At 35.9% G+C, this 26,387-nt stretch overlaps 6 protein-coding genes across 15 annotated transcripts; 3 read left to right on the top strand and 3 right to left on the bottom strand.

Moving 5' to 3' along the window:
* Nucleotides 1-1,804: 1,804 nt before the first annotated feature.
* Nucleotides 1,805-6,617, top strand: LOC131008690 (glucose-6-phosphate 1-dehydrogenase, cytoplasmic isoform). 8 transcript variants are annotated; one of them, XM_057935688.1, is made up of 17 exons: nt 1,805-1,950; nt 2,057-2,095; nt 2,515-2,740; nt 2,865-2,950; nt 3,111-3,165; nt 3,257-3,443; nt 3,664-3,821; nt 3,929-3,997; nt 4,081-4,139; nt 4,309-4,345; nt 4,692-4,763; nt 5,128-5,275; nt 5,378-5,473; nt 5,791-5,861; nt 5,952-6,067; nt 6,162-6,207; nt 6,307-6,617. In XM_057935688.1, the coding sequence occupies exons 3-17, from the start codon at nt 2,561-2,563 to the stop codon at nt 6,472-6,474; spliced, it is 1,548 nt and encodes a 515-aa protein (XP_057791671.1). In that variant the 5' UTR covers nt 1,805-1,950; nt 2,057-2,095; nt 2,515-2,560; the 3' UTR covers nt 6,475-6,617. The 8 variants fall into 8 exon arrangements, with proteins under 8 accessions (XP_057791671.1, XP_057791667.1, XP_057791668.1 ...); XM_057935685.1 differs by having other exon boundaries at nt 1,820-1,977; XM_057935686.1 differs by having other exon boundaries at nt 1,833-1,958.
* A 2,853-nt stretch (nt 6,618-9,470) lies between these two features.
* LOC131008716 (glyceraldehyde-3-phosphate dehydrogenase, cytosolic) lies at nt 9,471-13,016 on the top strand. The gene is made up of 11 exons (XM_057935731.1): nt 9,471-9,817; nt 9,931-10,031; nt 10,790-10,905; nt 10,986-11,085; nt 11,267-11,413; nt 11,516-11,576; nt 11,673-11,770; nt 12,162-12,304; nt 12,395-12,478; nt 12,565-12,654; nt 12,757-13,016. The coding sequence occupies exons 1-11, from the start codon at nt 9,790-9,792 to the stop codon at nt 12,800-12,802; spliced, it is 1,014 nt and encodes a 337-aa protein (XP_057791714.1). The 5' UTR covers nt 9,471-9,789; the 3' UTR covers nt 12,803-13,016.
* Nucleotides 13,017-13,802: 786 nt separating this feature from the next.
* Nucleotides 13,803-16,040, bottom strand: LOC131008728 (prohibitin-3, mitochondrial). 2 transcript variants are annotated; one of them, XM_057935754.1, is made up of 3 exons: nt 15,601-16,040; nt 14,682-15,272; nt 13,803-14,073 (listed from the first exon to the last, which is right to left on the bottom strand). In XM_057935754.1, exons 1-2 carry the CDS (start codon nt 15,854-15,856, stop codon nt 14,689-14,691), a joined length of 840 nt encoding a protein of 279 aa, XP_057791737.1. In that variant the 5' UTR covers nt 15,857-16,040; the 3' UTR covers nt 13,803-14,073; nt 14,682-14,688. The 2 variants fall into 2 exon arrangements, with proteins under 2 accessions (XP_057791737.1, XP_057791738.1); XM_057935755.1 differs by having other exon boundaries at nt 13,803-15,272; nt 15,601-16,023.
* Nucleotides 16,041-16,623: 583 nt separating this feature from the next.
* LOC131008698 (lysine histidine transporter 1-like) lies at nt 16,624-24,746 on the bottom strand. Of its 2 annotated transcripts, XM_057935709.1 has the most exons (13): nt 24,418-24,746; nt 23,950-24,107; nt 23,446-23,829; nt 22,987-23,380; nt 22,786-22,891; nt 22,610-22,701; nt 22,450-22,518; nt 20,392-22,369; nt 20,220-20,295; nt 19,919-20,132; nt 18,058-18,113; nt 17,441-17,477; nt 16,624-17,204 (listed from the first exon to the last, which is right to left on the bottom strand). In XM_057935709.1, the coding sequence occupies exons 1-8, from the start codon at nt 24,466-24,468 to the stop codon at nt 22,271-22,273; spliced, it is 1,353 nt and encodes a 450-aa protein (XP_057791692.1). In that variant the 5' UTR covers nt 24,469-24,746; the 3' UTR covers nt 16,624-17,204; nt 17,441-17,477; nt 18,058-18,113; nt 19,919-20,132; nt 20,220-20,295; nt 20,392-22,270. The 2 variants fall into 2 exon arrangements, with proteins under 2 accessions (XP_057791692.1, XP_057791691.1); XM_057935708.1 differs by lacking the exons at nt 17,441-17,477; nt 18,058-18,113.
* LOC131009932 (uncharacterized protein C6G9.01c) lies at nt 16,762-17,160 on the bottom strand. The gene has a single exon (XM_057937331.1). The coding sequence runs from the start codon at nt 17,158-17,160 to the stop codon at nt 16,762-16,764; it is 399 nt and encodes a 132-aa protein (XP_057793314.1).
* LOC131008758 (54S ribosomal protein L37, mitochondrial-like) lies at nt 21,463-22,080 on the top strand. The gene has a single exon (XM_057935792.1). The coding sequence runs from the start codon at nt 21,463-21,465 to the stop codon at nt 21,856-21,858; it is 396 nt and encodes a 131-aa protein (XP_057791775.1). The 3' UTR covers nt 21,859-22,080.
* Nucleotides 24,747-26,387: the final 1,641 nt, after the last annotated feature.

The following is a 26,387-nucleotide window of genomic DNA, read 5'->3' as shown; positions in this document are numbered from 1 at the left end:
ATTGCATTAAACTGATATAATAAAAATATAAATAGTAAAATATAAAAAATACTGATCTATAGTAAAAACATAAAAAATAAAATAAAAAAATATGGAAAAAGGAATGAAAGAACCGTGAATTTTAAAAAATGAGAAATGAGAGATGAGATGATAGAGGAGAGAAGAGAGAGGAGAGAGAAAAAAATAATTTGGTGACTTTAAACTATAATAACTTATTGGTTTTAAATTTATTTTTTATAATTTTTACATCAAATTAAAGATATCGTCATTATCTTTAATTTAACATCCATATTGAATATTTTTTTCTAAATTAAAGTTGATGAATTTAAAAGAAAATCAAATTGAATAAATATATTTGAATAGTGTTTTCTAAGTAATTAATATATTTTGTTGAATTAGTGTGAACGTGTGAAATGAGTTAGTGGTGTTAATAATTTTTTTTAACCTTCATATTAAAAGTATTATCAAAATTGCCATTCAAATCAATTTCAAATTGATTTGAAATCAATTTCTAATTGAAAACTGCTGTTTTAATATAGTATAGATTTAATTACCTCTTCAATCCTATCAATCTTATCTATCTCATCCACCAAATCAAATATTTAGGGGTGTTTACTTTGAATGATTAGCTTTGATAGATAAAAATAGTAAGGTTAATCCGAGGAGATAGAGCTTCAAACAGATTTCGACTGAACAAACAGGAATTTAAGATGATCTGGAGGGCTACCGTACCACATAAGATGAAAATTACAGCATGGAGGATAGTCAAAGGGAAAGTGGCGACATTCGAAAACCTTCTCAGAAGACATATCCAACTGCCTCCATCATCCACAAATTGCATCCTCTGTAAGTCTCACACCGAGGACATGAACCATTTATTCTTCACCTGTTCACAGACCGTGGAAATTTGGCTGGCCATTATTCAGTGGCTAGGAGTACAGACGGTCCAACAAAGAGAAGTTAGTAATCACTTTATTGCCTTCATGGGTTTGGGGAATAAGGCGGCCACACCTTTCCTCTCAAGTGTGTGGATTTGCTTGATTTGGAGTTTATGGAAAGTTAGAAATGAGTGCATTTTCGACCAAGGCTCTTGGAATAAAGATAAAATGGTGTTTGAGATTAAACAGAGACTTTGGAGCTGGACAAAAGTTTATAAGATGGAGATCTCGTCCTCGGATTTCCACTCATGGCTGAGGAACCCAAATATTTTCGGTTGATCTTGAGACCCCTCTTGCAGATGTTCTCCCCCTCTGTTCCTGTTGTTTTTTCTTTCTCCTGTTTTTTTATATTGCACTTCTCTCTCTTTGGTACCTCTGGTACCGAGCAATAATATCATCCTCTTTTTCCTGACCAAAAAAAAAAAAATCCCTTGTTTACTTTGTCGGATTGAAATATCACAAGGTCATTGATTAGTTTTATCATTTAAGCTAGTTTTGTTTGGTTCTTATCCCATCAAAATGGCGGGATTAAAATAACCCTACTATTGAGGATAAAAATACTAAATCCCTCATTTTATCAATCATACAAAGTAAACGTCCCCTTAAATGATAAGATATGATTGATAAAATAATTAATTTTAATTAAATATTTAATTTATATAATTGTACTCGTAATTGATAATTCAAAATCGAATTTAATTATGTAAATAAATAATTCACTCAATTTAATCACTCAATTAAATAATTAAATGCGAGTCGAATTATCAATTACTAATTTAATTATATATAAATTAAATAATTAATTAAAATAAATAATTTTTATCAATTATACCTTATCAAAAGTCGATATATTAAACAAAGCTAATACGAACATTTAATTTAAGCAACCAAATTGGTAGCTGCACATAGAGTGAGAGACAGATGGAGAGCTCTCTTGCCATCGCCCATCGCCCACCAACCCACAGTCTCACCATCTAGCGAAGTCAAATTAGACAACTCTTTGAAGTTCAACGTATCATCGCTTAAGCTTCCCTACCTTGTCCGCTCTCTCTCGCTCTTTGCAAATCTCAATTCACAACTGCAGTATTTACACCATCTTTTCACCTACTTTTTTGCAGCGACAAATTGTTTTTTGATTGCTGCTCATTTTTGTTGCGGTGAGATTTTCCTCCTCTTCTCCATCTGAATATTCTTGATCATCTTTCGTTTGCCGCGAGTCTTCCAGAATTATAGTCCGTTCTTCGATCTATTGTCTTTGGGGATCGTCTAACTGGTTGATTTTCCGTTTGGATCACGTAAAACTATCTGATGAACTCCGCTATTTTTGTGGAAATTGATTATGAAGTAGTTATCGCGTAATGTTTAGGCCTTTGGAATTTACCGTTCGTGAAGCAGAGAATTTTGTTTTAATTTCATTTTTGAATTGTAGTGAATCAGCATCGGAACTGATTTGGGATTTCGTTTTTGCGAATTTTCAATTGTAACTGGAATTTGACAGTGTTTTTTTATTTTATTTTCTTAATATCGACTAACGAGAATTTAACCATTGAAATTTGTTGACGTCCTTGCTGTGCAGATCAGCAGCTGCTAATCGAAAATTTATTTAGCTCTTGCGAATTCTAATGGCGGCGCCTTTGCGTGAATGGCACTGTGAAAAGAGGCCTTTTGCTAAGAGCGAATCTTTTGCGAATAATAATGAGAATGTGCCTGAAACTGGCTGCCTCTCCATCATTGTTCTTGGTGCTTCCGGCGATCTTGCTAAGAAGAAGACGTTTCCTGCACTCTTCAACCTTTACCGGCAGGTTGATCCGAAGATTGCTTGTTTTTGAATGAATATATGCTATGAATTAATGAATTAGAATGTTTGCTTTATTTTGGAAGCTAAGGCGATTCATCTCTCATGTTATTTTGGATTGTGATGTTCAGGGATTTTTGCAATTAAATGATGTTCACATATTCGGTTATGCAAGGACCAAGATCTCTGATGGTGAATTGAGAGATCGGATCAGAGGGTAATATTTCTGCAACTTTTTATGAGCTTATGGCGAAAATCATTTTGGAAGTTAACTGGCTGACTGCCTTATGTCTTGGAAATGAAAGAAATTTGTGCTTGTTCATCAATAATATACATTTGAGTTTTGGATTCATTTTTCCCTTGTTTAACTGCTGCAGATATCTTCCCCATGGTAATGATGGCAAAGAAGAAGTTGAAAACTTTCTATTGTTGGTTAGTGATTTGCTGTTGGGATGTCTTATCTTATGCTTAACCATATAGGATATTGTGTATGTAGCATGGCCTGACATATCTTCGATTGCAGATTAAATATGTGAGTGGTTCATATGATGCTCCGGAAGGGTTCCAAGCACTGGACAAGGCAATATCTGAGCATGAGTTCTCAAAAAAAAGTACAGAAGGATCATCCCGCAGGCTTTTCTACCTTGCACTTCCACCGTCTGTTTATCCACCTGTCTGCAGAATGATCAAGAGTTACTGCATGAATAAATGTATGTATCATCTCCGAAACTTGCTCTAGATTGCTCATTCCTCTGCATTCCCTTCAATTCATTGAATCACTGCTCTCATTAAAGCAGCTCCTTCTTCATAAATACTTCTATTTGACCCACTTCATTGCTTTATATGTAGTGATAGAAAAACACTTAGTTTGCCTGTTCGCATGCCTTACATTTAGACACTTCCATAAATCTTCAGTGTAATTATTTTCAGCTGATCTTGGTGGATGGACTCGTATTGTCGTTGAGAAGCCTTTTGGAAAGGATTTGGAATCAGCTGAGGAACTGAGCTCACAAATAGGTGAATTGTTTGAAGAACCACAGATTTATCGTATAGATCATTATCTGGGAAAGGAATTGGTGCAGAACCTGGTAATGCTTGTTACCTTAATTTTCTGATAGATCAGTTTAGTTATGTGCTACGCATGTAGGATTTTATTCTAGAAGGAAATTGATCTCTATCTTACAAAAATTTTCAGTTGGTGCTTCGTTTTGCAAATCGCTTATTTTTACCTCTCTGGAATCGTGATAACATTGCTAATGTACAGGTGAGTTGCTTATGTTTAAATAATGAAAAATTGCAATTAATTTCCTCTGGTTTTCAATGCAAGCTTGACTTTTCTTCCCACAGATTGTGTTCAGAGAAGATTTTGGAACTGAGGGACGTGGTGGATATTTCGACCAGTATGGGTATGCCCACTCTGCTTCAGAGTGCTTTTAATTCTGAAAATAAATCTTGTTCTTCAACTTGAGAAATGTTCATAATTCTAATAAACTATGGTTGAAGAAATTATGCATTCTTCTTTTTGCTTTAGTCACAGATTGTAGTTTACTTATTTATTGTTTCTTGTTTTTGCAGAATTATCCGTGACATTATCCAGAATCACCTATTGCAGGTTATGCTTGTTAATATATAGAACTTTTTCCTGGTCATTTCATAGTTCTTTACAGAAAGTAAACTTTTTTTTAGTTAAATGTTATCCTAATCATGCGGTATATGTTAACTTCATTAATGGCCGTTCTTATCGAATGCCTTAAAACCATGAATTTAAACTAAAACAAAATTCATAATACATGCTCACCTGACTTCTATGTGCTTCCTCTTCTTCTGTCCTTTTTTTTTTAATGGGAATTTTTACTTTTCTGTTAATGCTTTTGTTAGGAATTTAGGGCGAACCAGTTGATTTTTTTATTATGCTTTCCGCTTACCTATAATGCATCTCAATTTTATCAAACTTGCAGGTTCTTTGCCTTGTTGCAATGGAGAAGCCTGTTTCCTTGAAACCTGAGCATATTCGGGACGAGAAAGTGAAGGTATATATATCTAGGATGTGTGGTGACTGTGCCCAATTAGGTTAATAAACCTCAATTGGTGTGGTCCCCATGCACCCTCACGTGAGTACCTCCTCACAGGAGACTTTTTCTTTCTTTTAAGAACTCTACTTTGGTTTCCCTGTATATCAACTAAGTTTAGCTGAATTACCTCACCCAATAAAGGGTTTTCCTTGCATATTTACCTTCTTGCAAGAACACTATAGTCTCAGAGTTGAAGATGCACTGACTGACAGCTTCTATTTTAAGTTCCTAGCTTCATTTTTGGCTTGAACCCCACATGGAACTACTGCATATGATTGTTAAAAGTATATCTGGTTTCACTAATTATTTAGTTGGAATTCAGGTTCTTCAATCAGTTCTTCCTATCAAAGACGAAGAGGTGGTGCTTGGACAATATGAGGGCTATAAGGATGATCCAACAGTTCCAGACAACTCAAATACTCCTACTTTTGCAACAGCGGTTCTACATATACACAATGAAAGATGGGAAGGTAGCCCCAAATATTCATTTTTTTTTTTTCTTTTTCCTACATGAATGGATAAGTTCCTTGAAAAGAGAATTTCTGATTACATCATTTAATGACTTTCTGTAGGTGTGCCCTTTATACTCAAGGCAGGAAAAGCTTTAAATTCAAGAAAAGCAGAAATACGGATTCAATTCAAGGATGTTCCTGGTGATATCTTTAGATGTATGTATTATATTATTTTTTTAATGTATGTAGTATATAATTCTTATGGTGTCATCTTCCTTACAACTTTTACTCCCATTATGTGTGATTGTATCAAACATGAATTTTCACTCTGGGGAAATTGCTGTTGTTCGTTTCATCTTAATAGCATAGAAGAAATTGAGTTGGTGAATGGTGATTATGAATATTCATCTATAGGAGCAATAGTAGTATTCAGAGTCGCATGCTAATTTTGTCTGTCTTTAATCTCCCAGTTCAATCGTATGAAAAATTTACAGTTCAATGTTTTAATTCCAATAATTAAATTGTGTGTGCAGGTCAAAAGCAAGGAAGAAATGAATTTGTGATCCGTCTGCAACCTTCAGAGGCGATATACATGAAACTAACGGCAAGTTACATGCAATGATGTTAGTTTTCTGCAATTGGAGCTCTGGTTATTCCCATTGTCTTGAACTCTAGTTTCTTCCTAATCACGCAGGTGAAGCAGCCTGGGTTGGAAATGTCAACTGCTCAGAGTGAACTTGACTTGTCATACACGCAACGCTACCAAGGGGTTGTCATACCTGAAGCCTATGAACGTCTAATTCTTGACACGTATGCTTATTTGATGCATATACATTGTCTCTAGTGTGTGTTGTTTTTGTTTCTTGATTCATCATAAATGCTATTGTGATATCTTTCTATGCAGAATAAAAGGTGATCAGCAGCATTTTGTCCGCAGAGATGAGTTGAAGGTAAACACTAGATTTCTAGTCTTTCATAACTCATACTCGAACTTACTCCAGCATCACCATATATATTGAATATATTAATACCTACTTACCGATGCTCAGGCTGCTTGGGAGATTTTCACTCCCCTTCTGCACCGGATTGATAAAGGGGAGTTCAAGTCCCTTCCGTACAAGCCTGGAAGCCGGGGCCCTGCAGAAGCAGATCAACTGTTGGAGAAGGCAGGTTACGTTCAAACACACGGCTACATATGGATCCCTCCTACCTTGTAATCACTTGCTCAGGTCACTCGTCCTTCCATCCAAGTATTATTGTCAAGTTTGAGGCAAAGACATGAGATATATGTATGATGAGCTGTTTGTCGAATAATTGTGTTTTTTTAAGACAATAATAATAAAGGTGAAATCTTGATTGATGCTTGCTTTGAGATGAAAGGATTGGGCTGGATCATACACATTCTAAGCAATTGAGTTTGCAATTGAGAAATAATTTTCAGAAGATAATTGTAGCTTCAAATAAAATTCTCTTTGCAGCTGGGGTTCTCTTTTTACTAAGGGTGTGACTTGTGAGCTTGGGCCAAAATTGTGTTTCGTTTTAGTATGTTTCCGTATCACACACACACACACACACACTCTCTCTCTCTCTTGAAAAGAGTAGTTTCATCATTCCATATTAGGATGCTTGCCATATTTTTGATCAAATTATCATTTTTTATCCTACTCTTGTAACATTGCATATAAATACACTTACCTTTTAATTGTTTATTACAACTAAAACTCCTTCAAACTTTTTGACGACCAAAACTTGTACTCCCTCCGTCCTACGAATCTTGACACGTTTTTCTTTTTGGGCCATCCCACGAGTCTTGACACGTTTCCTTTTTGGGTAATAATTATTACATTCTCTCTCCTACTTTATCACCTTTATTATATTCTCTCTCCTACTTTATCACTTTTATTACCTTCTCTCTCTTACTTTATGAATTTTATACTTTATTAATTACACACTTAAAACACTAATCTACAACTCCTTAATTCCCGTGCCGAACCCAAACGTGTCAAGACTCGCGGGACGGAGGGAGTAAATTCTTGTCGCTCGTGATTAGAGGTGTCAAACGGGCCGGGTCGGGCCAGCCCGGCCCAAACCCATTGGACTTTCGACTTTTACCGGGTCGGGTCGGGCCGGCCCGAAATCGATCGGGCTACAAAATTCCAAGCCCAGCCCAGCCTCTTTCGGGCCATCGGGCGGTCGGGCCAAACCCGCCCATTATTATTATTATTATTATTTTTTTTTTCTTAAAATTTAATTTTTTTTGTTGCAAAAATTTAAAAAAAAAATTAGAAAGATTAACTCCATAAATTTAAATATATAACCTATCACTATTAGTCTATTATATACATATTGCATGTGACGCAATAAATTAAAGCAAAATTATGTAAAAATAAGTAACTCCATGAATTTTAATAACAAGATAATAATATAATAAAAGTCAAATTATGCAATGCATAGACATCACTCAACTTATGTATACAAGTCGTGACCACAAAATAATATAATCCACTCATATAAAATTGAGGAATCTGACCCTTCATTGAAACATATACTGTACTACACTACTACTCCATATTTTATGTCATTGTAACATGGAAAAAGTAAATGTTAATTACAAATTAAGCTAGGTGGCTAAATAAAATAACACAATTAAATTCTATCAAATAAAAATAAAATTAAAGAGAGCCGTACAGACTAAATGTTGGGCAGCAAGTCAATCTACAGTTATCCTAAAATTGGTGCAGTTTATCCTAATTTACAATCTACAGTTCTTGAGTTCCACTTCCAGTTCCTCCACAAATTCAATTACACAATGAAAAATGCGATTATAAATTATACGTGGGTTTAAAACGTGTACTAAAACATACATATCAAATTTCAGATTAAGATAATAGAGTTTTTAGTTAATTTTTAGATTTTAATTATAATTTATAACTTTTAAAATATATAATTTAAAAATTAATTAATTAATTTCAAGCGGGCTAAAAAGCCTGAAAACCCCGGGCTTTTTAGCCCGAAAGCCCGATCAGCCCGACGGGTTCACTGGGAGGGCTTTTTAGGCCCGTTTTTTTACGGGCCTCAATTTTTAGAGCCCAGTCCAACCCTAAACCCGGGCGGACCGGGCCGGCCCATCAGGCCGGGTTGATTTTGATAGCTCTACTCGTGATGAACTGCTCCAGAAGAGAAACATTGTACTGGGTTGGCGTCTACTATTTGTTGATGACAGAATAATTTCGTCAGAGAAGTTTGTAACTATTATCATTAGATAAGTCGTGAATGAACTTAAAATGTTATATGATGAAAATTACAAATCATAGTTGAATAATATTTGTAAAATAATTATTGCGTATGAGATTATGAAAAAATAAGTTGGGATCGAGAAATTTAATTTTCGGGAGCTCAAGCTCGTGAGCTCATTTTTGTAGTTTATAAGCTATTCAGGGGTTTATTTTGCCAAATACTTTGAAGGAACCTATAAGTTTTTAAAAACAGCCAAGCACCCTGGAAGACCTATTTTTGAATTCTCGAAGCAAAAGACAAAATTTGAAAGTTTAAAAGAGGTTTTTTGGACGAAAATGTAGACGAGTTTTAATTGCAAAAAAGAAAATGGTACTTATGCGCTGTCTTAAAAGTCAGTAGAAGTTTAAGATGCAATCGCTTTGATGGTATTGCACTTGCACAACATATATTTTGGAAGAATAATGTGGTTAGTGTTTTTGTATATCAAAGAGCAGCCGGCATCGGTCTCGCTAGCTTGCTTAACAACACAAACTACTTTTTCTCTTCCTCATCTAACGTGAATGAAAAAGAGTTGGGCAGCAATAGTAGTTGGAAGACAAATATTTTTCTTTAAGGACTAATTAATAGGCTATGGGTAATGGGACCTATTTTTAAAATTGGGGGCCCTAAGCGAGTACAGGAGCAATAGTCGTTGGAAGAGGTTTTTTTTTAAAGATGAGTTTAGACTTAAAAGGCTATGGGTAATGGACATGTTTTTAAAATTTGAGGCCCTAAGCCATTGCCCCTTTGCCTATTATAAGCTCTGATCTTGTATATTGTCCTACGAATTATAGCATGTCAACCATCAATTTTTTTTAAAAAAAAATTACGAATTTTAACATGTCAAACCATCCGAATATTTCATTTTATTTTTTTTTCGCGTAAATGACAATATTCATGCTCTCACGAAAATGAAAAAATGAAGTCACAATATTTATATTTGACGCAAATGAATGACAAGATTCATACCGCGACGCGGGATCTGAGCGGTGGAAGATGCACGTGGCAGTCATGTGATGGGAGTCCACGCCCTCCGAAATAACCGCTCAGCTGACAGTGGGCCCCGCCTCGATCTCAGCCTCGGCTATTCCGCCTCACTCTTGTAGATCGTAACGCACTCGTCATTTTCCTACTTCTCCACTCTCACTCTTCATTCTATATATACACCTCCACATTTGCTCTTCGCTTTCCTCCAACCCTACTCAACACTCTTCCTCTACTCTCCTCTTCTTTCTAAACATCTCGCATCCGGACTCATGGCCAAAATTAAGATCGGAATCAACGGTAATTGTTTGCTATCACGATTTCTTTTTTAGTTTTTTGCTGTATCCGGTGTGCTCTTGTTACAATGATATTTCGACAAGTTTGAATCATTCAATCTGTTGGTTATGTTGCAGGATTCGGAAGGATCGGTCGTTTGGTGGCTAGAGTGGCTCTGCTCAGTGATGATGTTGAACTTGTCGCCGTTAACGATCCATTTATTACCACCGAGTACATGGTAATGCTCTTCTCTCTCTCTCTCAAATTATGACTAGTTTACTCTTTTTTTCTTCTCTGTTTAGCTTTGACTCATGCATTGCAATGTGGTCTAGTAGACAAATGCAATGCACGTCATTTTAAGTTGATTTGTGTTGAATTGATTTTGAGCCGGCTGATCTATTCACAGCAACAGCAACAGAACAGAACTGTGCAATGTTTTTATTGTTTGATTTGCATTGGATCGATGTTGATCTCTAGTTAGCTTTGACTCATGCATTGGATCGATGTTGATCTCTAGTTAGATGAAATGTGTTTTTTTTTTTTTTTTTTTTTTTTTTTTTTTTTTTTCTGTTCCGCTACTTTACACGCTTGTGGCATTTTTCATGCTGAAACAAATTCCGAGATTTCTGTTCAAAACTGATCTCCAGAATCCAGATGTTGCTTCTCTGTTCTGTTCTGTTCTGTTCTGTTCTGTTCAGAAAATTTTGTTTTCTGTGTGGCCTTTGTTTTTTACAATGTTTGGTTGTAAATCTTCGAACTGCATGTTGGAAGACTATCGCCAAATGAGCTTCAATGTTGTTTGTTATAATTGGCAATATACTGTTTCCGTACTTTCGAGGCATTGTCAGTTTCAACTTATGCACATCTAATTTCTGATTTGTCATTTTCACTCTTTAGTAGTTGACTTGGGTTCCTGATGGTGCATTTTAGATGCTATTATCAGATGTTATTTGCTAATTCAGTCGCAAGGGTTAATTCTTATTCTATGTTGTACAGACCTACATGTTCAAGTACGACAGTGTGCATGGACAATGGAAAAAGGACGAGCTTAAGGTTAAGGATTCAAAGACGCTTCTCTTTGGTAACAAGCCAGTGACTGTGTTTGGCATGAGGTAGTTATCTCCCTTATCAGCTGGAGTCTTGTTTAGCCGTATTTATCTCTAATACATGAATTTTCATTTCTACTGAATAGGAACCCTGAGGAGATTCCGTGGGGTGAGGCTGGAGCTGAGTACGTTGTGGAGTCTACAGGTGTTTTCACTGACCAGGACAAGGCTGCTGCACACTTGAAGGTTCAGATCAACAAATTCTTAAAACAGAACGATTAGAATTTCTGTATTATTTAGAACTACTTTTTATTTATCGAACTAGTATTCTTTTTTCGTTTTTGGTTGATTCTCCAAGCTGACTATTTTAGCTCCATATAGTAGTTGGATGATATATATTTTCTCTGGTCATCTTTCTGATTCTCAGGGAGGAGCCAAAAAAGTTGTAATTTCTGCCCCAAGTAAAGATGCCCCCATGTTCGTTGTGGGTGTCAACGAGAAGGAGTACAAGAAAGACATCAACATTGTGTCTAATGCTAGTTGCACTACCAACTGCCTTGCTCCTTTGGCTAAGGTTTGCTCTTATGATTCAGTTTTTTCATAGTCATGACATATAGCAGTAAATTTTAAATAGATCGAAGACAGGAAAATAATCTAATGATTTGTAATATTGCAGGTCATAAACGACAGGTTCGGTATCGTTGAGGGGTTGATGACTACTGTGCACTCTATCACTGGTAAGCTTTACCAACTAGTCGAGTTCTTTTGCCCTACTTAAAAACTTTTTAACATGAGTGTGAAATTATGGGCGATGTTTTCTTAATGTAATTCAGCTACCCAGAAGACTGTTGATGGGCCTTCAATGAAGGACTGGAGAGGTGGAAGAGCTGCTTCATTCAACATTATCCCCAGCAGCACTGGAGCTGCAAAGGTACCATGAGATGCACTCTCAAGTTATGAAGTAGGATTATGTTTACTATTTGACTTTCTAAATCTGTTTAATGAGCATACTTTTAGACATTTCCAACAATTAGTTTCAGTATATTGAACTATAAGATATAATAATATATGTTAAAGATATGCTCTGAAATTCAAAGGCTGTTCTGGTCCACATGCTACTGGCTTATAGCTCACGAGAAATTTAGTGAAGCTCAGTGAACTTCTAAACCCTTTTAACTTCTAGGTTCTTGTATTTGATATTTGAGTGTCTTTATAACAATTTCTAGGTTTAATGATTAGTTCGCAACAACTACACACATCCCTGCTGTGTATAATAGCTTTTACGATATGATCAATCAACGATGGGGTAATTGGTTTTACAGGCTGTTGGAAAGGTGCTTCCTGCCCTAAATGGAAAGCTTACCGGGATGGCTTTCCGTGTCCCAACTGTTGATGTTTCAGTCGTTGATCTTACTGCAAGGCTCGCAAAGGCAGCTTCTTATGATGAAATTAAAGCCGCAATCAAGTAATAAATCTTTAGTGTCTTGTCAACATTGTTTCATATTGTGAAGGCAGCTCATCATCTCTTGTGTCTCTCCTTTTCCTTACTGTACAGGGAGGAATCCGAAACTAACTTGAAGGGGATCCTTGGTTACACAGAAGATGATGTTGTGTCTACCGACTTTGTCGGTGACTCCAGGTATGCATTCCTTCCTCAACTCAAGAATGAGTATGTAACAATTGTATGATTATTTAGAGATGTGTTACTTGGTTATTGGATGGCAGGTCTAGCATTTTCGACGCTAAGGCTGGAATCGCTCTTAACGGGAACTTTGTCAAGGTCGTTTCGTGGTATGACAATGAATGGGGTTACAGGTACGACATAAATAAGCAGGCATTATACATACAAGGAAAAAAAAACAGTAGTAATTGTTTCTCACGTGAAAAAACACTAACTAAGGTGATTCGTGATTGCAGCAACCGCGTGATTGATTTGATCCGTCACATGGCATCTGTAGCTTGATGGACTCAAATGTGTTGCTGGAAAAGAGAGGGATTTAATTCTGCTTAATTGGTTGGGTAGCTAATAGGCATAGCTAGGGCCATTGAATAAAATGAGAGCTGATCATTATAACTTGTGCGGATCTTTTTTCTTTGTACGAGGGACATGTAGAACAGAATTTATATCTTGTTTTCATCTTTTTCGGCATGAATTTCGTGTCCTACATTTTACTCTATTTCTTTTGATACATTCACTTTACAGTCTTTACTCGCTCACCAGTTACTGTCATCTCAAACTTCTAAACAAATTAATGGGATGAATAGCCAATAGATATGTTTCTTTGACAATTGTTATTTGCAACCCACATTTTATTGGGCAATTAATTCACTTTATAAATTTATTAGCCAACTATTTTTACAAAAATGTACAATTAATAATTTACTAAAGCCTGGCAAGATATTGCTTCTATACCAAAATTCAATACTCAGCTCTATGAATTATTGAACTTTTTTTATCTGAAAGTAAACCGTAGTTCAAGTCTCATACGATTGCATCTAGTTTCCGAAACAAAACAAAAAGAATAAAAAGTGGGCAAAAAGGAAGGGAACAATTTGGGCAGTAATGAATTGCTGAAAACCAATGAACCGAGCTAGGGAAAGAAATTACACTCTACAAAAGTCTGCTTTGTTTTCAATAGCAATAGGTTGGAAATGTCCAAAGAAAACTATAAAAGCTAAACCCTATTTCTATTAGCAACTTTTATGAAGAAAACGGAACAATAGTTGGAAACAAACAAGATTAAACACAGAAGCCAAATTCAAAACAAAGGATGCTAAAATCAAAACGGTATTTTGGCATCACAAAAACAAGATAACAAAAAAACCAAATGTCTACTAAATTTGCATCGTTTTTTATTATAGTGCATGCTTCCTACTATTATTTAATATTCCTGCAAATCTACGTTCTGCAACAAGTAAAACACCATAAAAAGAAAAAGGAAGAACACAAATCAATCCCAAACTGTACTAAAAATTACCAATGGTACTTCATTTGGATAAAATGGATAAAAAGAAGCATCAAGCACCCCAAGCACTTGGATGATAAGTAGGTAGTGCACCAGTCAACGAGAAGACAGATGATTTGAATTTCCAAGAATAAGGAAAAGGGGCACGGTTTGAAATTATTATAGCTCAACTGGATCCTAAACATTCATACAACTTATCGCAACTTGAAAACTCAAATATCCCCCGAAGAAACCAAAAGAATGGAACCAAAGCACACTCTTCAACGCCCTGCAACAAAGAGGAAATGGGAATGCTGAATTAGAAAAAAAGTTATGGAAGGCCAATAAAGCATAATGAACCACACAAGTGAATGATACCTAACATCTCAACGATAATGAAATTCAACAGAAACTGAAAAGACATTTGCACGTATGAATTTCAGCAGATACTGAAATATCTTCACATGTCTCAACAATTACGAATTTCAACAAGAATGGTGACATTGATACCATCACATATCTACCAAGAGTGACAAACACATTATCATCTTATTAAGAAATAATGTACTAAATGTTGACCACAACCTCATAGAGAATTGAGCTTGAAACACCAAATGCAAAGCTTTCTGAGGAGCTATATGACAATGACTGATCTAACAACTAACTGATCATGATCAGTCATACTTGTGCAATTCATTTTCTATAGAACTAACATGTGACAAATTAAAAGACAAAGGGCTACCAAGTTGCATTACAGACTCGTAAACAACTTCTAATGCATATATCACATCTAAAGGCACACCAGACAGGCTCAAGTTCAAGGGAGGCATTAATACACCCACTCTCAAATCAATAAAACAAAAAATACTCATTATTGCTGACATCTATGAATGCTACCTCATAACTAACGCGCAGGATTAACACCAAGAAGCATGTTGTTGCTGCTAGGCAGATAAATCACATTCCCATTCCTGGCCATGGATGCTGCATTTTCCTTTGCTGCCTCAATCTTCCTCAGCTCGATCAACCCCATCCCTGCAGCTGCAGTTGCATCAGAAATCAGCTTGGCAGACTCACTTTCACCCTCAGCCCTAATAATAGCAGCCCTCCTCTCCTGCTCTGCCTTCATGACCACAAACTTAGACCTCTCCGCCTCTTGTTGGGCCACTTGCTTCTGCTCCACAGCCTTTGAGAATTCCGCACCATACGACAAGTGTGTGATGGCCACATCATCCAAAACAATGTTGAAATCCTTCGCCCTTCTGATCAAACTCTCTCTCACAAGAGCAGAAACATGGGGCCTATCAGTGAGCAGTTGATCAGCATTAAATTGAGCAACCACAGCCTTCAGAACCTCATTACCAATAGATGGCAGGACTTTCTCATCATACTCAAGCCCTAGGGTTTGGAAAATATCGGAAAGCCGGCTGACCTCCGGGCGAGAAAGCACACGCAGTGTCAGATTGACCATCTGCAAATCCTTCGTGCCTAGTTTTCGGGGAAACAATTGTTTCAGCCATATATTTTCCAACATACAGGTCAAAATTCAACGAAATAATTCAATAAAAGAGCATGGAGTCCAAATATCAGCCTTCAAATTCACTGAGAAATCTAATAACTGTCGATATATAGAGAGGTATTAAAATTTTCTTCGACAACGTAAATTCTGTTAGCTAAAATATGATATCGCATTACAGTAATAGAAAAAAATTCATGATATCCATCAATTTGAAGTGGTAATATTTTATCAAATAGTGTCATTGATTTAGAGGATCTGCATAGAACAAATTAAGGAAAAAGCTAATTGTAAACTTACCAGAAATGGAGGAGAAGGTGTGGGGGCGAGTGCGGATGTCGAAGATGAAGGGTTTCTGAAGCCACGGGACCAAAAAGTGGGTTCCTTCGCCGACGGTATCTGGCTTGACTCCTTGGAAACGGTCGAAGATGACGGCGCGTTGGCCGCCATCGACGGTGTAGAGACAGGAATTGACAGCGGCACCGCCGATTCCGACGGCGAAGGCGGCGCGCGCTATGTTCGTCAGCACATTTGCGGCTTTTTGCGCGTTAGCCATATTCGAATTCGCAGAAGTAGTTGAGGAATGGAAATGGAATGATCTAGAGAGAAGTGTTTCTAAGGGGAGAAAGAGGAAGAAGGGTTTATAGAGAGAGAAGTAGATTTCTTCCCAAGAAAATGCGTGTTAAACCCTAACTTGTCGCCTGGGAAAACTGTATGGGCCGGGTCTCCTAATTAGGCCCAGTCCATTCATTTATTATGATAATTTTGTATTTGATCTGAACTTAAATCTATATTACTATATTGATTACTCATGCAAAAACAAAAAAACTATGTTTATTAGTACCACATTTATTTCAAGAGATAATAAAATGGTTACATAATATTACTCCAAGAGTTTATATATATAAGGTTCCGAATATTAATGGTTGAAACCTTATTAGTGAGGAAACTTTCATTTTATTGTATAAGGTTGTACATTTAAATTTTTAACCCCTCATTCTATCATTATTAGTCATAACACGACGTGTTTTGCAAGTTATGTGTAAATATTTTGACCAGCGGTCATGACTCATAATAATAGAAATTCAGTTTATAAATATTATACACTGAATTTTCATTTATTCTACAAAAATTTGCATTTTCTATTTTTAGATGGTATCCTTTATCTTTTGAGAAGTGTATAAGTACATAGAGTATAAAATAAATATGTACTACAAAATTACATTCTCTACTTACTGTTAGGCCTTTTTTAAATATTTACTGTGGATTGTTTAAAATGAACTATTCACGTAACACTTTGTTTTGTTACATGAGAACCTAATCAAGTTAACAACATAAATTCCTTCACATAAATGATGACTCCAATTTGGTTACAACAATCTTAACATCAAAGAGAAGAGTTGGATCATAGATGCAAAAACTTAAGCAGCTTAACACCTGACAAAATTGTGATTGAATCCATCAAAAACAGCAGTCGCAATCAAAGGGGCACAAAGCAGTTCCTCCTGCATCTGGCTTCCCTATGCCCAGCTCCTCTTCCGAAAAAACAGACAGCCCATCAGCAGTTTTCTTCCTCGATTGAGAATAGCCGACTGCAGATGAACTCTGTTTGAAGGAGCGGCTCTTGATACTCTTTCCCTTCTTTTTGTCGAGTGGCCTCACAGTTGCAGCTGCTACTTTGGCAGGCTTCTCATCCTCGGCCTTCTTTTCCGTTTCCAGTCTCTTGCGTTTCTTTCCAGCAAAGATTTCATCAATCTCACTCGCATTCTTTTTTGGCCGGACAGAGGCCTTCTCCTGTTCCACAACGTTACTCTCGTGTTCTGCTTTTGGCTGCTTCTTCGACTTACCAACTTTTTTCATCTTGATATCACAATCTCAATCTTCAAACCAGCAAATTTTAGTAACTGATTCAGAATAACAAAAAATTGTAAGTCAAAGAATACCAAGATACAAAAAAAGATGAGAAATTGTGACGCCCCAATTTTCTTATTAAATAAAAAGAAGTACGGTGATTAGAAATAATAAGATTTCAATATTTAAATAACTAAAACCCGAATCCAACTGAGAAAAGTAATTAAACATCATAAACTGAGTATTTATTCCAATTGAAAATAAAACATTATTTCTTCTTTATCTTGACCATCACTCGCCCCGCCTCTCATCGCCCGAGTCATCTCCTGAAAAAGATATTATTTTGGGGTGAGTACAATAAACTCAGTGGGGTGCATTTATCCATATTATAAGAATCACAACAAAATATAAGTGCAATAAAAATTGTCTGCTCTTTCATATTGCCCGAAAGCAATAACTTTCTGTCTCTTAGCCTGAAGGCTATATAACTTTCTGTCACATATAGCCCGTAGGCTATAACTTTCTTTCTCATATAACCCGTAGGCTATATAACTTTCTGTCTCATATAACCCGTAGGCTATAACTTTCTTTCTCATATAACCCGCGCGTAGGCTATAACTTTCTGTCTCATATAGCCCATAGGCTATAACTTTCTGTCTCATATGGCCCGTAGGCTATAACTTTCTGTCTCATATAGCCCGTAGGCTATAACTTTCTTTCTCATATAGCCCGTAGGCTATAACTTTCTGTCTCATATAGCCCGTAGGCTATAACTTTCGGTCTCATATAGCCCATAGGCTATAACTTTCTGTCTCATAGCCCGGAGGCTCTGCCTGCTTCTCACACATATAAATTGAGTAAAACGTATAATAAGGATAAATGTTAAATGCAACGTTATAACCCCACCTTAACCTTTCTTGAGTAAATCTTGCAATTAAATAATTAAGTCTCGCGCGCCGTTCCTAAAATGAATTATGAAATCATAATTAAAATATGCTTAAACAATGAATGCACATGAAGATGGATCTATAAATGTAAATAAAATCTTTTTCTATTGTTACTAATATTTTACTAATCAAAAATATTTTAAATACTAAAATACAACAATTACAATATGTATTTGATAGTATAAAATCGCAACTCACTAACATAAATAAATAACGAGGAAGACTTATATATATATACATATATAGTTATTATTACTTAAATAAATAAACGACTATATATATATTTGTATGTATTCATCAACATTTATTAATCAAAATCAGATACATTAAATATTAAATCATATGTGATATTTAAAAATACTTAAAAGAAAATATCTCATAACTCATTTAATATATATATATATATACACACACACTCATACAAAATGGTCAAACTAAAATTCATGCTTTAAAGCATTAAATCAAAAGAAAGATGTATAAATGTTTATATACGTATGATCATCACTATTATATTTATACTAATTAAGCATTAAACAAAAAAGATAGGTGGGTTGGTTTTTAGACCAGCAAAGGTGATTAGCAATATTATATATATATATATATAATATAATAGGCTTTAGAGAAAATGTGGAATAAGAATTGATAAGCAATCTAATCACTTAAAGGGAATATAATACAGTTTTCTGACTAGCAAGAAATTTGACAATAGAAAATAACATATGCTTTCAATGTGACGGGAATGAACAAAATACAAAAAACAAAAGAATGCAAAGGTAACACAGAGAGCGGACAAAGGTTTACCTCACCCTAAGATGAATAGAAGAATTGGGTGATTTTTAGGTGTGAGGAAGAGAATGAAGAGGGGTGATATTTATACTAGGAGCTAGCTAGGGGTTTAATTTTGGTAGAAGAATCAATCAAAAACAATCATTCCAAAATTTTGATTTAGTAAGAAAGGAAATATGAATTAGGGCAAATCTTACTTAAAATAATAATAATAATAATAATAATAATAATAATAATAATATTCATGATTAGAATTTATTAAAAAAATACTCATGCTCATGCAATATCTAGGCGCGGCTTATAAAACTTAAAATTTAATTATTGAAAATAATTAAAAAATTCAATATTTGAAGTTTAAAATATTTTGGGTCACTACAGAAATCAAGTAGAAAATATCAAACAGTATGTAGAAATATTAGTATAAATAGTGATAGTTTAACTACAAGGCAATTGTGGCCTAATGTTATCTCGTGATCATATATATTACTAGTGTGACACCTATCTTTCAAAAGCCCAAGTAACCAATCTACAACTGTTTCATCTCCAATAAGACTACATGATAGAAACAATTTGAAGATTGGTATTTGAAGACAGCAGAAAATAGCAAGAACTTAAAAGCACTGCATTATGCACGAGCCAAAATACTACAGAAGTGACTAATATTTGCCTTGTCATCATCAGTTGTTTGATACAGACTAGAAACTCAAATCAAGTGGCACAAAATTGAAAAAAGATCACTTCATTAACTAGAGAATAGATCCAGTTTAAGAAACGAAAAAAACCTCAATATATAATCTACTCACAAAACATGAATTCCTGAGCAAGGTTTCCCTTGGCATCAGTTTTTTCTGAGGCATAACACTCTACAAAGCAATGAGTATGCTAACAACAGATAAAGAAAAACAAAATAAGAATTTTCTCAGGCATAACAAATGTAAGTCGGCCAAGTAGCATAGACAACACTATAAAGCATTTTAACAACATATAAAGAAAAACAAAATAAAAACCAGTGTAACAGCAATTGAAATCCATACTCTAGGTATGCTTGACTCTTTATTGTCCTATTTGATAGGTATTGAGATGCAAGAGAAAGCATATGCTTTCCGAGATAGTCATGAACTATCGAGGTGAAAGGCATTTGAATGGATATGACAATATGCAATATGGTATAGAAGTTGAGGAGCTGATGATTCTGAGCATTCAAACTCTTCAATAAACCTCGAATGCTTTTCCAATCACGTCCGCAAGCTTCAAGATTATTCAAATACAGTTTTCAAACAAAATAAGAGTTAATTCAACAAATGATTTTTCGAATCAATGCTACGACAATCAGACCTCTTTTTTTGCTTTTGTCCTTGTCGATTTCTCCCTCAATAGATTATCGCTACCCAACGCAACAAATATCGAACACCTAATTTTACGCAATATTCAGCATTCAATCCAAAACTTCACTTGAAGGAATTGACGAGCAACTCAAAGAGGGTAAAGAACAGAAGGGCTATGTTACCAGGTATTGGATTTGGAGCGCAAGGGAGCAGAAATTTTTGCTTCCCTTTTGTTTCAGCTGGTTTAGTTCAAATTTTAAGCTACTGGAGTTGAAGGTTAGGTCCGATCCATTTATATTGGGCCTAAATGTGGGTAGCCCGAATCTTTTGTAATGTTGGCCCATATAACTACATATTTTCTCTCTAGCGCCGTCAGTTCACTCCATTCCCAAATCCTAGCTGGGAACCCACCGCCATCGGACGTTGCGACGCACGCGCAGCGCAGGCTCGCCCATCACCAACCAGGCTGCTTCCCGACGCACGCGCAGGCTCGCCCAGCTCTCCGCCTTCCATCGCTTCTCCTCGTTTAAGGTATGATTTCGAACGTTATTTTTTGTTTCATTCTGTTACGTTGTCGACTTTTTTGTGGATTTCTGTTCTGTTCATCACTCGTGCATACATTTGATTGAATTTTTCTGAATTTGATTTCTGTTCATCGCTCGAATTTGTTTGAATATAATTTCTGTTGGTCTTTGTCTTGTTCTTGTATATTATGCTTTGATATTGTTTTTATTAGGGTGGATTATTTGAAATAGGTGCCTTTTGTTTAGTTCAAATTGCTGTATATCAAGCAATGGGTTTTTCATAGTTTGGTAGATTAATTTGTGAGTTGTTCAATCATTTTTTGTTAAATTATTAATTACTGTGTTTGATCTGATATTAACCTTTCAGTCCTATACTTTAAGGTGGTGTTTACTTTTGAGAATTAGCCTTGATCAATAAAAATAGTAAATCTAATTTCTTGTTTACTTAAATGGATTGGAACTTTGGATATTTAAGGCCCTTGATTATTTCATATCCCATTTAAAGGGTGAGATTGGAGCTATCCTACTTTAGAGGATGAAAATACTTAATCATGCATTTTATGAATCATGCAAAGTAAACTCCCCTTAACATTCTAATTATATACTTAGATGGGGGAACTCTTATCCAATCATTGCTTCTAGTTGTAGAAAATTTTGCAGGGGTTTTCTGTTTCTTTATCAACCGAGTTAAATGTTCTTGATCCTTACTGCAGCCATATAGATAGGCCAATGGCGCTCGTGAGGACGTTGAAAAGCATCACCACCTCGAACGAGGTATTTAAAGTGGTGGGCTGCAGAACATTTGCTGCTGGAGGTGCTAAAACGAAGAAAGGCTCTAAAGGTGGTGCTGCTGGAGATGCCCCCAAAGCATCATTGTTAAGCAAAGAAGCGAAATCCACTACGGTTTATGGTGCCAATATACTAAAAGACGGGCAAGACCCTAAAATCTTGCCTGATTCTGAGTACCCGGATTGGTTGTGGCACTTGCTCGACAAACGCCCCGCCCTTAGTGAGCTCAAGAGGAAAGACACAGAAAGTCTTCCATTTGACGATCTGAAGCGCTTCGTCAAGCTGGATAACCGAGCCAGAATCAAGGAGAATAATATGTTAAAGGCCAAAAATTGAGACACTTTTTGTATGTACGGTGCAGTTATTGTCTTGGACATGGGTTTTTTTGACTTGTTTCAGAGATGATCAAGTTTAATTGACAGGTGCATTAGCTCTACTTTCTCTGATAAGAAAGTGTGTCGTTATTGTTGAGCTAAGAACAGCTCTATAAATTGTTGACTTTGCTTTCTAATGATGGTGTACTTGTTTGCTATATTACATGAAGTTTATTTTGCTTCTTTTTTTTTTTTGTTACATTGTATTTTTCCTTGATGTAGGTATAAACCACAGTTTATAATGAGCTTGATTACACTTCAATCTCAGCTTCCTCATTCAATTTATATGTGATGTCGATCCCTTCTTACACGAGTGAAAAATATGCATATGTCTGTCTCAGAAAATTACAATCATGACTCCTAGAAACAATGTTCTATTCATAAAATTTGTATGTTCTGGCTTTGAGAATAATCTGCCTTAGCCCTCCAATGGGTGCAACAACCATCAGAAGAACCCCCAACAATATGCACACCTGAAAATCAAAGTTCAAAATCAACTCTCTCTCTCTCTCTCTCTAAACCAACATTTCTCAAGTTATATACACACACTTACCCAATTCACCAACCAAGATAGGCTGAATCGCCTCGGTTTGCAGATGGCAAGCCACATGATGCAGGGAAGCTGCACAAAATCAATATAACAAAATAAATATACTTGGCCATATTTTGCACCTATCTAATACTCAAATCATATGTACGATCATATTGCTTACATAGTACGTGTTTGGCGCGAAAGCAAAGCCTCCAAAGAACCCGACAAGCGCGCCAAAGAAAGGGAATGTGATGGCAATAAACATTGTAAAAGCTGAAAATCAACCATGTCACATTATTAGGAAGAAACTGAACCTGCAATGCCAAGCTGCAAAAAGGGAAGGCTTAGTTTGCTTACCAACATAAGTGTTCCTAGAAATAAACCTAAGATACCAAGTTGGCTTGAACTTGAGCTTCTTCACAAGCACAGTTTCAGTCATGTCATAAAGGGGCATGGCATATAACTGCACAGACCAAAATGAGACAACAATAAGAGGCTTCTGCTTCCTCATGTGCTGAAATCTAGAATGTTCACGAACGAGTCTTTGAGAGCACGCACCTGATAGCCTCCAATGAGGTGAACCGCGACAAACATGTTAGCCATTGCAACTAACCACTTAGGTCTTTGCAGGGTGATCAAGATGTTGTCCTCTACTGCAGCCCCGAAAGTCCAGTATCCGATTAGAGCAACGGGGAAGTAGCACAAGGCGACAATTACATAGGCAACAACAGCTCCCTTCCACATAGCTTTCTTTGACGGCCTCTCTGGTGTTGAAGGCAGCGAAGCTTGGATTTCCATCACGACGTTGTGGCCACTATAGGCAAAAGCAACGGTCCCCAAAGCACTGAAGAAGTCGAACACAGCACCAGCCGTTGTCTTTGACCTATGGCCATAGTGCACGTTAGGCTGCACACCTTTTTCTATAGAAGCACCCCACGCGATTGTAGAGTAACTGCAAAGCTCAAATCTGTCAAGTTTATGTAAAAGAGTTAACCAAGAAAATCGACAAAAACAGACCTTATAGACATCACTGCTGCTGCCAAAGACACACCGGAGATTGAGTTGAAGCTCGGGAGCTGGGAGAGGACGAAGTGGGCAGATGAGATGATCATGATGAAATAGGTGAGTTTGATATGTTTGCAATCTTTGCAGACCAAGTCGTGGAATTTCTTGAGAGACTGGCCTCCCGTGATCATGTAAACTATGTCGACAGCAACCAGGCACATGAGCTGCTGAGGCAAGACGATCCACAGGCCAAGCTTGTCGCCAAAGGCATGCTGGCCTAGCTCGTGGTACCTGTCGAAGCGTTTCCCCGGCACCATCTCATGCATTTGTGCCATTTGCAACAGAGTGTAGAGAGTGATCATCCAAGATATCACCAAGGCTGCCACTCCAGCCCCCCTGATTATCAATTCAACATACTTTTTTCTCAAATCAAGATAGTTGCTTTCTTTCTTTTCTTTTGTTCTATCAGAATTTGTGACCTATGCTGAAAAGAAAAATGGAAAGTGCCAAGTTTACCATCCGAGCTCGGACATGGCATAAGGGAGGCTGAGGACTCCGGCTCCGACTATAGCAGTGACATTGTGAAGAGTTGAGAACCACCATCTTGCTTTTCTTGAAGCAGTGATTGGAAGCCAATCATCTATGGCTCTCTCCTCTGCAGACCTCTCCTCTACCTGTGTTACATACAACGATCAAGTCTCCGAAACAACGAAAGAATCTGAAATACAAGTATCAACATGAGATTTCACATCTTTAGAAGGCCATAAATCAATGGAGCTATTCAAATTTAACAAAGAGCAATGAAACCATGAGAAATTCTTGAAAAATAAATACTCATGTTTTGTGTATTTAGTACATTGTTCCTTATTGTAGGGACCAAATGTGTCATGTTAATGCCAAACACACACACAAACACAGAAGGAGACTTTTTTCTTGTTTTTTTTTTTTTCTTTTTCTGAGATAATCACAGAGAAGGAGACTTACATTAGCATTATTGTACTTTTTCCTGTCATAACTTGGAATTTCAGTTTCCATTTCTAACAAGTATAGTTTCTTAAATTCCCAAATATTAGGAGGGCATGAAGATTGAAGAAGCTGAAAAGAGATGAAGTGAAGGAAAAAATTCAAGAATCTACTCAAAGCACATATGATATTCAAAACTTGGTATTATAGGATGAGAATGAGCAGAATGTGACAAAGTTCATTACTCACAGTTTAGCTAAGTATCCTATATATGTATAGTATTTAATTACTCATTTGGGTGGTTACAGAAATTCATATTAATTGATAAGAGAGTCTAAACAAGAATACTAATAACAGTGATATCATCTAAGTATTTGATTAATATTGTTGGCACTACTGCTCAGACAGCTACACTTTAGCAAACCATTTGTCACACACTCATTCTAACAAACGGTTTTTGTGGAAATTGAAAAAAGCCATGAAACTTCCGTGATTGTGATTGCATGTGTTTTGACTTTTGAGCAAGCATTAAGGAATGGAGAATAATAATCACTTCATATTTTTGTGTAATTTGGCATTGCGACTTATGAAACAAAGATGTTGACAATAGTAATAAAATTGTAAAAAATCACATACCTAATGAGAATTTCCCAACGAATCTGTAGGGTTGGTGAAGATTTCAAGCTTCTCAACATTTTCACTATAATAAATGGTCAAGGCTGTGTGTTTGGACTTCGGTGAATTAAAGAACGTGTAGCAGCATTCTAATTGAATAGTTTCGGTATTTAAAAAAAATCTAAATTTTCAAATTATCATTTAAACCATTTCATATTGATAACTTTTACCAACTCATACCTCTCCCGCATCAAATATAACCTACTCTTAACGAGTGTCTTAATTTTAACAAAGCATTCCCAGCAGATCACCTAAATGCATCACTAACTCTAAATTTAGGCTAAAACAATTGAAAATGAGATAAAAAAAATGCATCCAGCAGATCCCTAAATTGGATGGGGCCCACAAAATTTTTTACACCTACCTAAATTCAATCTTAAATTTACACCCACCCTAAATTTATTTTAAGCTTATAATTAGTAGGGCCCACATATAATTATTGTTTTATGTAGAAAATAGGAGATCTGGTGTATACATTTATAAAATCGAGATCCTAAAATTAAATAGGAAAGCTTTAGGGAGAAATATAGGAGCATAATTTTGGGATTTCTGTTGGGAGTGCTCGTAATTTTTACAAATCAAATGTTTGGTCATCAAAATGAAACCACGATTCACTTTATCATCAACTATATTTAGTTATTATTAAATATGTTCATATTTTTGTCCCCAATGGGACACCAAGCGGTGTGACTTCCTGTGTGTGAACAGTGAGGTCTCAGGTTCAAACCCCACTGCTCTCCCTCCCCAACTCCCCCAAGTCAAAAAAAGAAATCATATTTTTATGTAATAATTTATAAATTATACAAAATAAGTAAATTAGTATTTGAAAAATCTGATGTAACATATTCATATCAATTAGAAATTGACTGTGCTAACTTCAATTAGTGTCTCAAATGTTTTACCTTTAGAGAGGTGTGAGATTTTTAGTTGATTTTTTGTATTGCACTAATTTTGTGTCTGTTTTTACCTTCAATGCACGACATGTTTTTTGAATATCATACCTTCTTTGTCTCTGAAAAACATGAGACACTATTAATGATATGAATTTTAAAAAACATTAAGTGAATACGTGTGAGTGAAAAAAGAATTTCACTTTATGAGTTGAATGGTGTCCAACACTGAATATTGAACGATACTATAAATTAAGGAGAATACTGTGTAAATTAATTAAAAGTGGTAGAGTCTACATTTTGTTAAGAATTAAATTTTACCATTTATGAAAACATGAGACTTTTTGTGGGATGGAAGGAGTACTTTTGGAAACCATTTCAATTATTATAAAGTTTAATTTTAGTGTATATTATGCCTATTGAATT

Source organism: Salvia miltiorrhiza, chromosome 2, assembly GCF_028751815.1.
Source record: "Salvia miltiorrhiza cultivar Shanhuang (shh) chromosome 2, IMPLAD_Smil_shh, whole genome shotgun sequence".
NCBI classification, from domain to species: Eukaryota; Viridiplantae; Streptophyta; class Magnoliopsida; order Lamiales; family Lamiaceae; genus Salvia; species Salvia miltiorrhiza.
The sequence above is the reverse complement of the archived record's forward strand: the minus strand, read 5'-3'. Positions and strand labels throughout refer to the sequence as shown.

What these genes read in the sequence shown, in the direction of transcription:
- LOC131008690 (XM_057935688.1), top strand. Translation starts at nt 2,561, where the DNA reads ATGGCGGCGCCTTTGCGTGAATGGCACTGTGAAAAGAGGCCTTTTGCT. An exon ending in TCCAGAATCACCTATTGCAG is followed by an intron (nt 4,346 to 4,691) that starts GTTATGCTTGTT and finishes TCAAACTTGCAG; the next exon opens with GTTCTTTGCCTTGTTGCAAT. An exon ending in TCCTGGTGATATCTTTAGAT is followed by an intron (nt 5,474 to 5,790) that starts GTATGTATTATA and finishes TTGTGTGTGCAG; the next exon opens with GTCAAAAGCAAGGAAGAAAT.
- LOC131008716 (XM_057935731.1), top strand. Translation starts at nt 9,790, where the DNA reads ATGGCCAAAATTAAGATCGGAATCAACG. An exon ending in AGGCTGCTGCACACTTGAAG is followed by an intron (nt 11,086 to 11,266) that starts GTTCAGATCAAC and finishes TCTGATTCTCAG; the next exon opens with GGAGGAGCCAAAAAAGTTGT. An exon ending in GACTTTGTCGGTGACTCCAG is followed by an intron (nt 12,479 to 12,564) that starts GTATGCATTCCT and finishes ATTGGATGGCAG; the next exon opens with GTCTAGCATTTTCGACGCTA.
- LOC131008728 (XM_057935754.1), bottom strand. Translation starts at nt 15,856, where the DNA reads ATGGCTAACGCGCAAAAAGCCGCAAATGTGCTGACGAACATAGCGCGC. An exon ending in CACCTTCTCCTCCATTTCTG is followed by an intron (nt 15,273 to 15,600) that starts GTAAGTTTACAA and finishes CCCGAAAACTAG; the next exon opens with GCACGAAGGATTTGCAGATG.
- LOC131009932 (XM_057937331.1), bottom strand. Translation starts at nt 17,160, where the DNA reads ATGAAAAAAGTTGGTAAGTCGAAGAAGCAGCCAAAAGCAGAACACGAG.
- LOC131008758 (XM_057935792.1), top strand. Translation starts at nt 21,463, where the DNA reads ATGGCGCTCGTGAGGACGTTGAAAAGCATCACCACCTCGAACGAGGTA.
- LOC131008698 (XM_057935709.1), bottom strand. Translation starts at nt 24,468, where the DNA reads ATGGAAACTGAAATTCCAAGTTATGACAGGAAAAAGTACAATAATGCT. An exon ending in GCCATGTCCGAGCTCGGATG is followed by an intron (nt 23,830 to 23,949) that starts GTAAACTTGGCA and finishes ATTGATAATCAG; the next exon opens with GGGGGCTGGAGTGGCAGCCT. An exon ending in TCGCGCCAAACACGTACTAT is followed by an intron (nt 22,519 to 22,609) that starts GTAAGCAATATG and finishes GATTTTGTGCAG; the next exon opens with CTTCCCTGCATCATGTGGCT.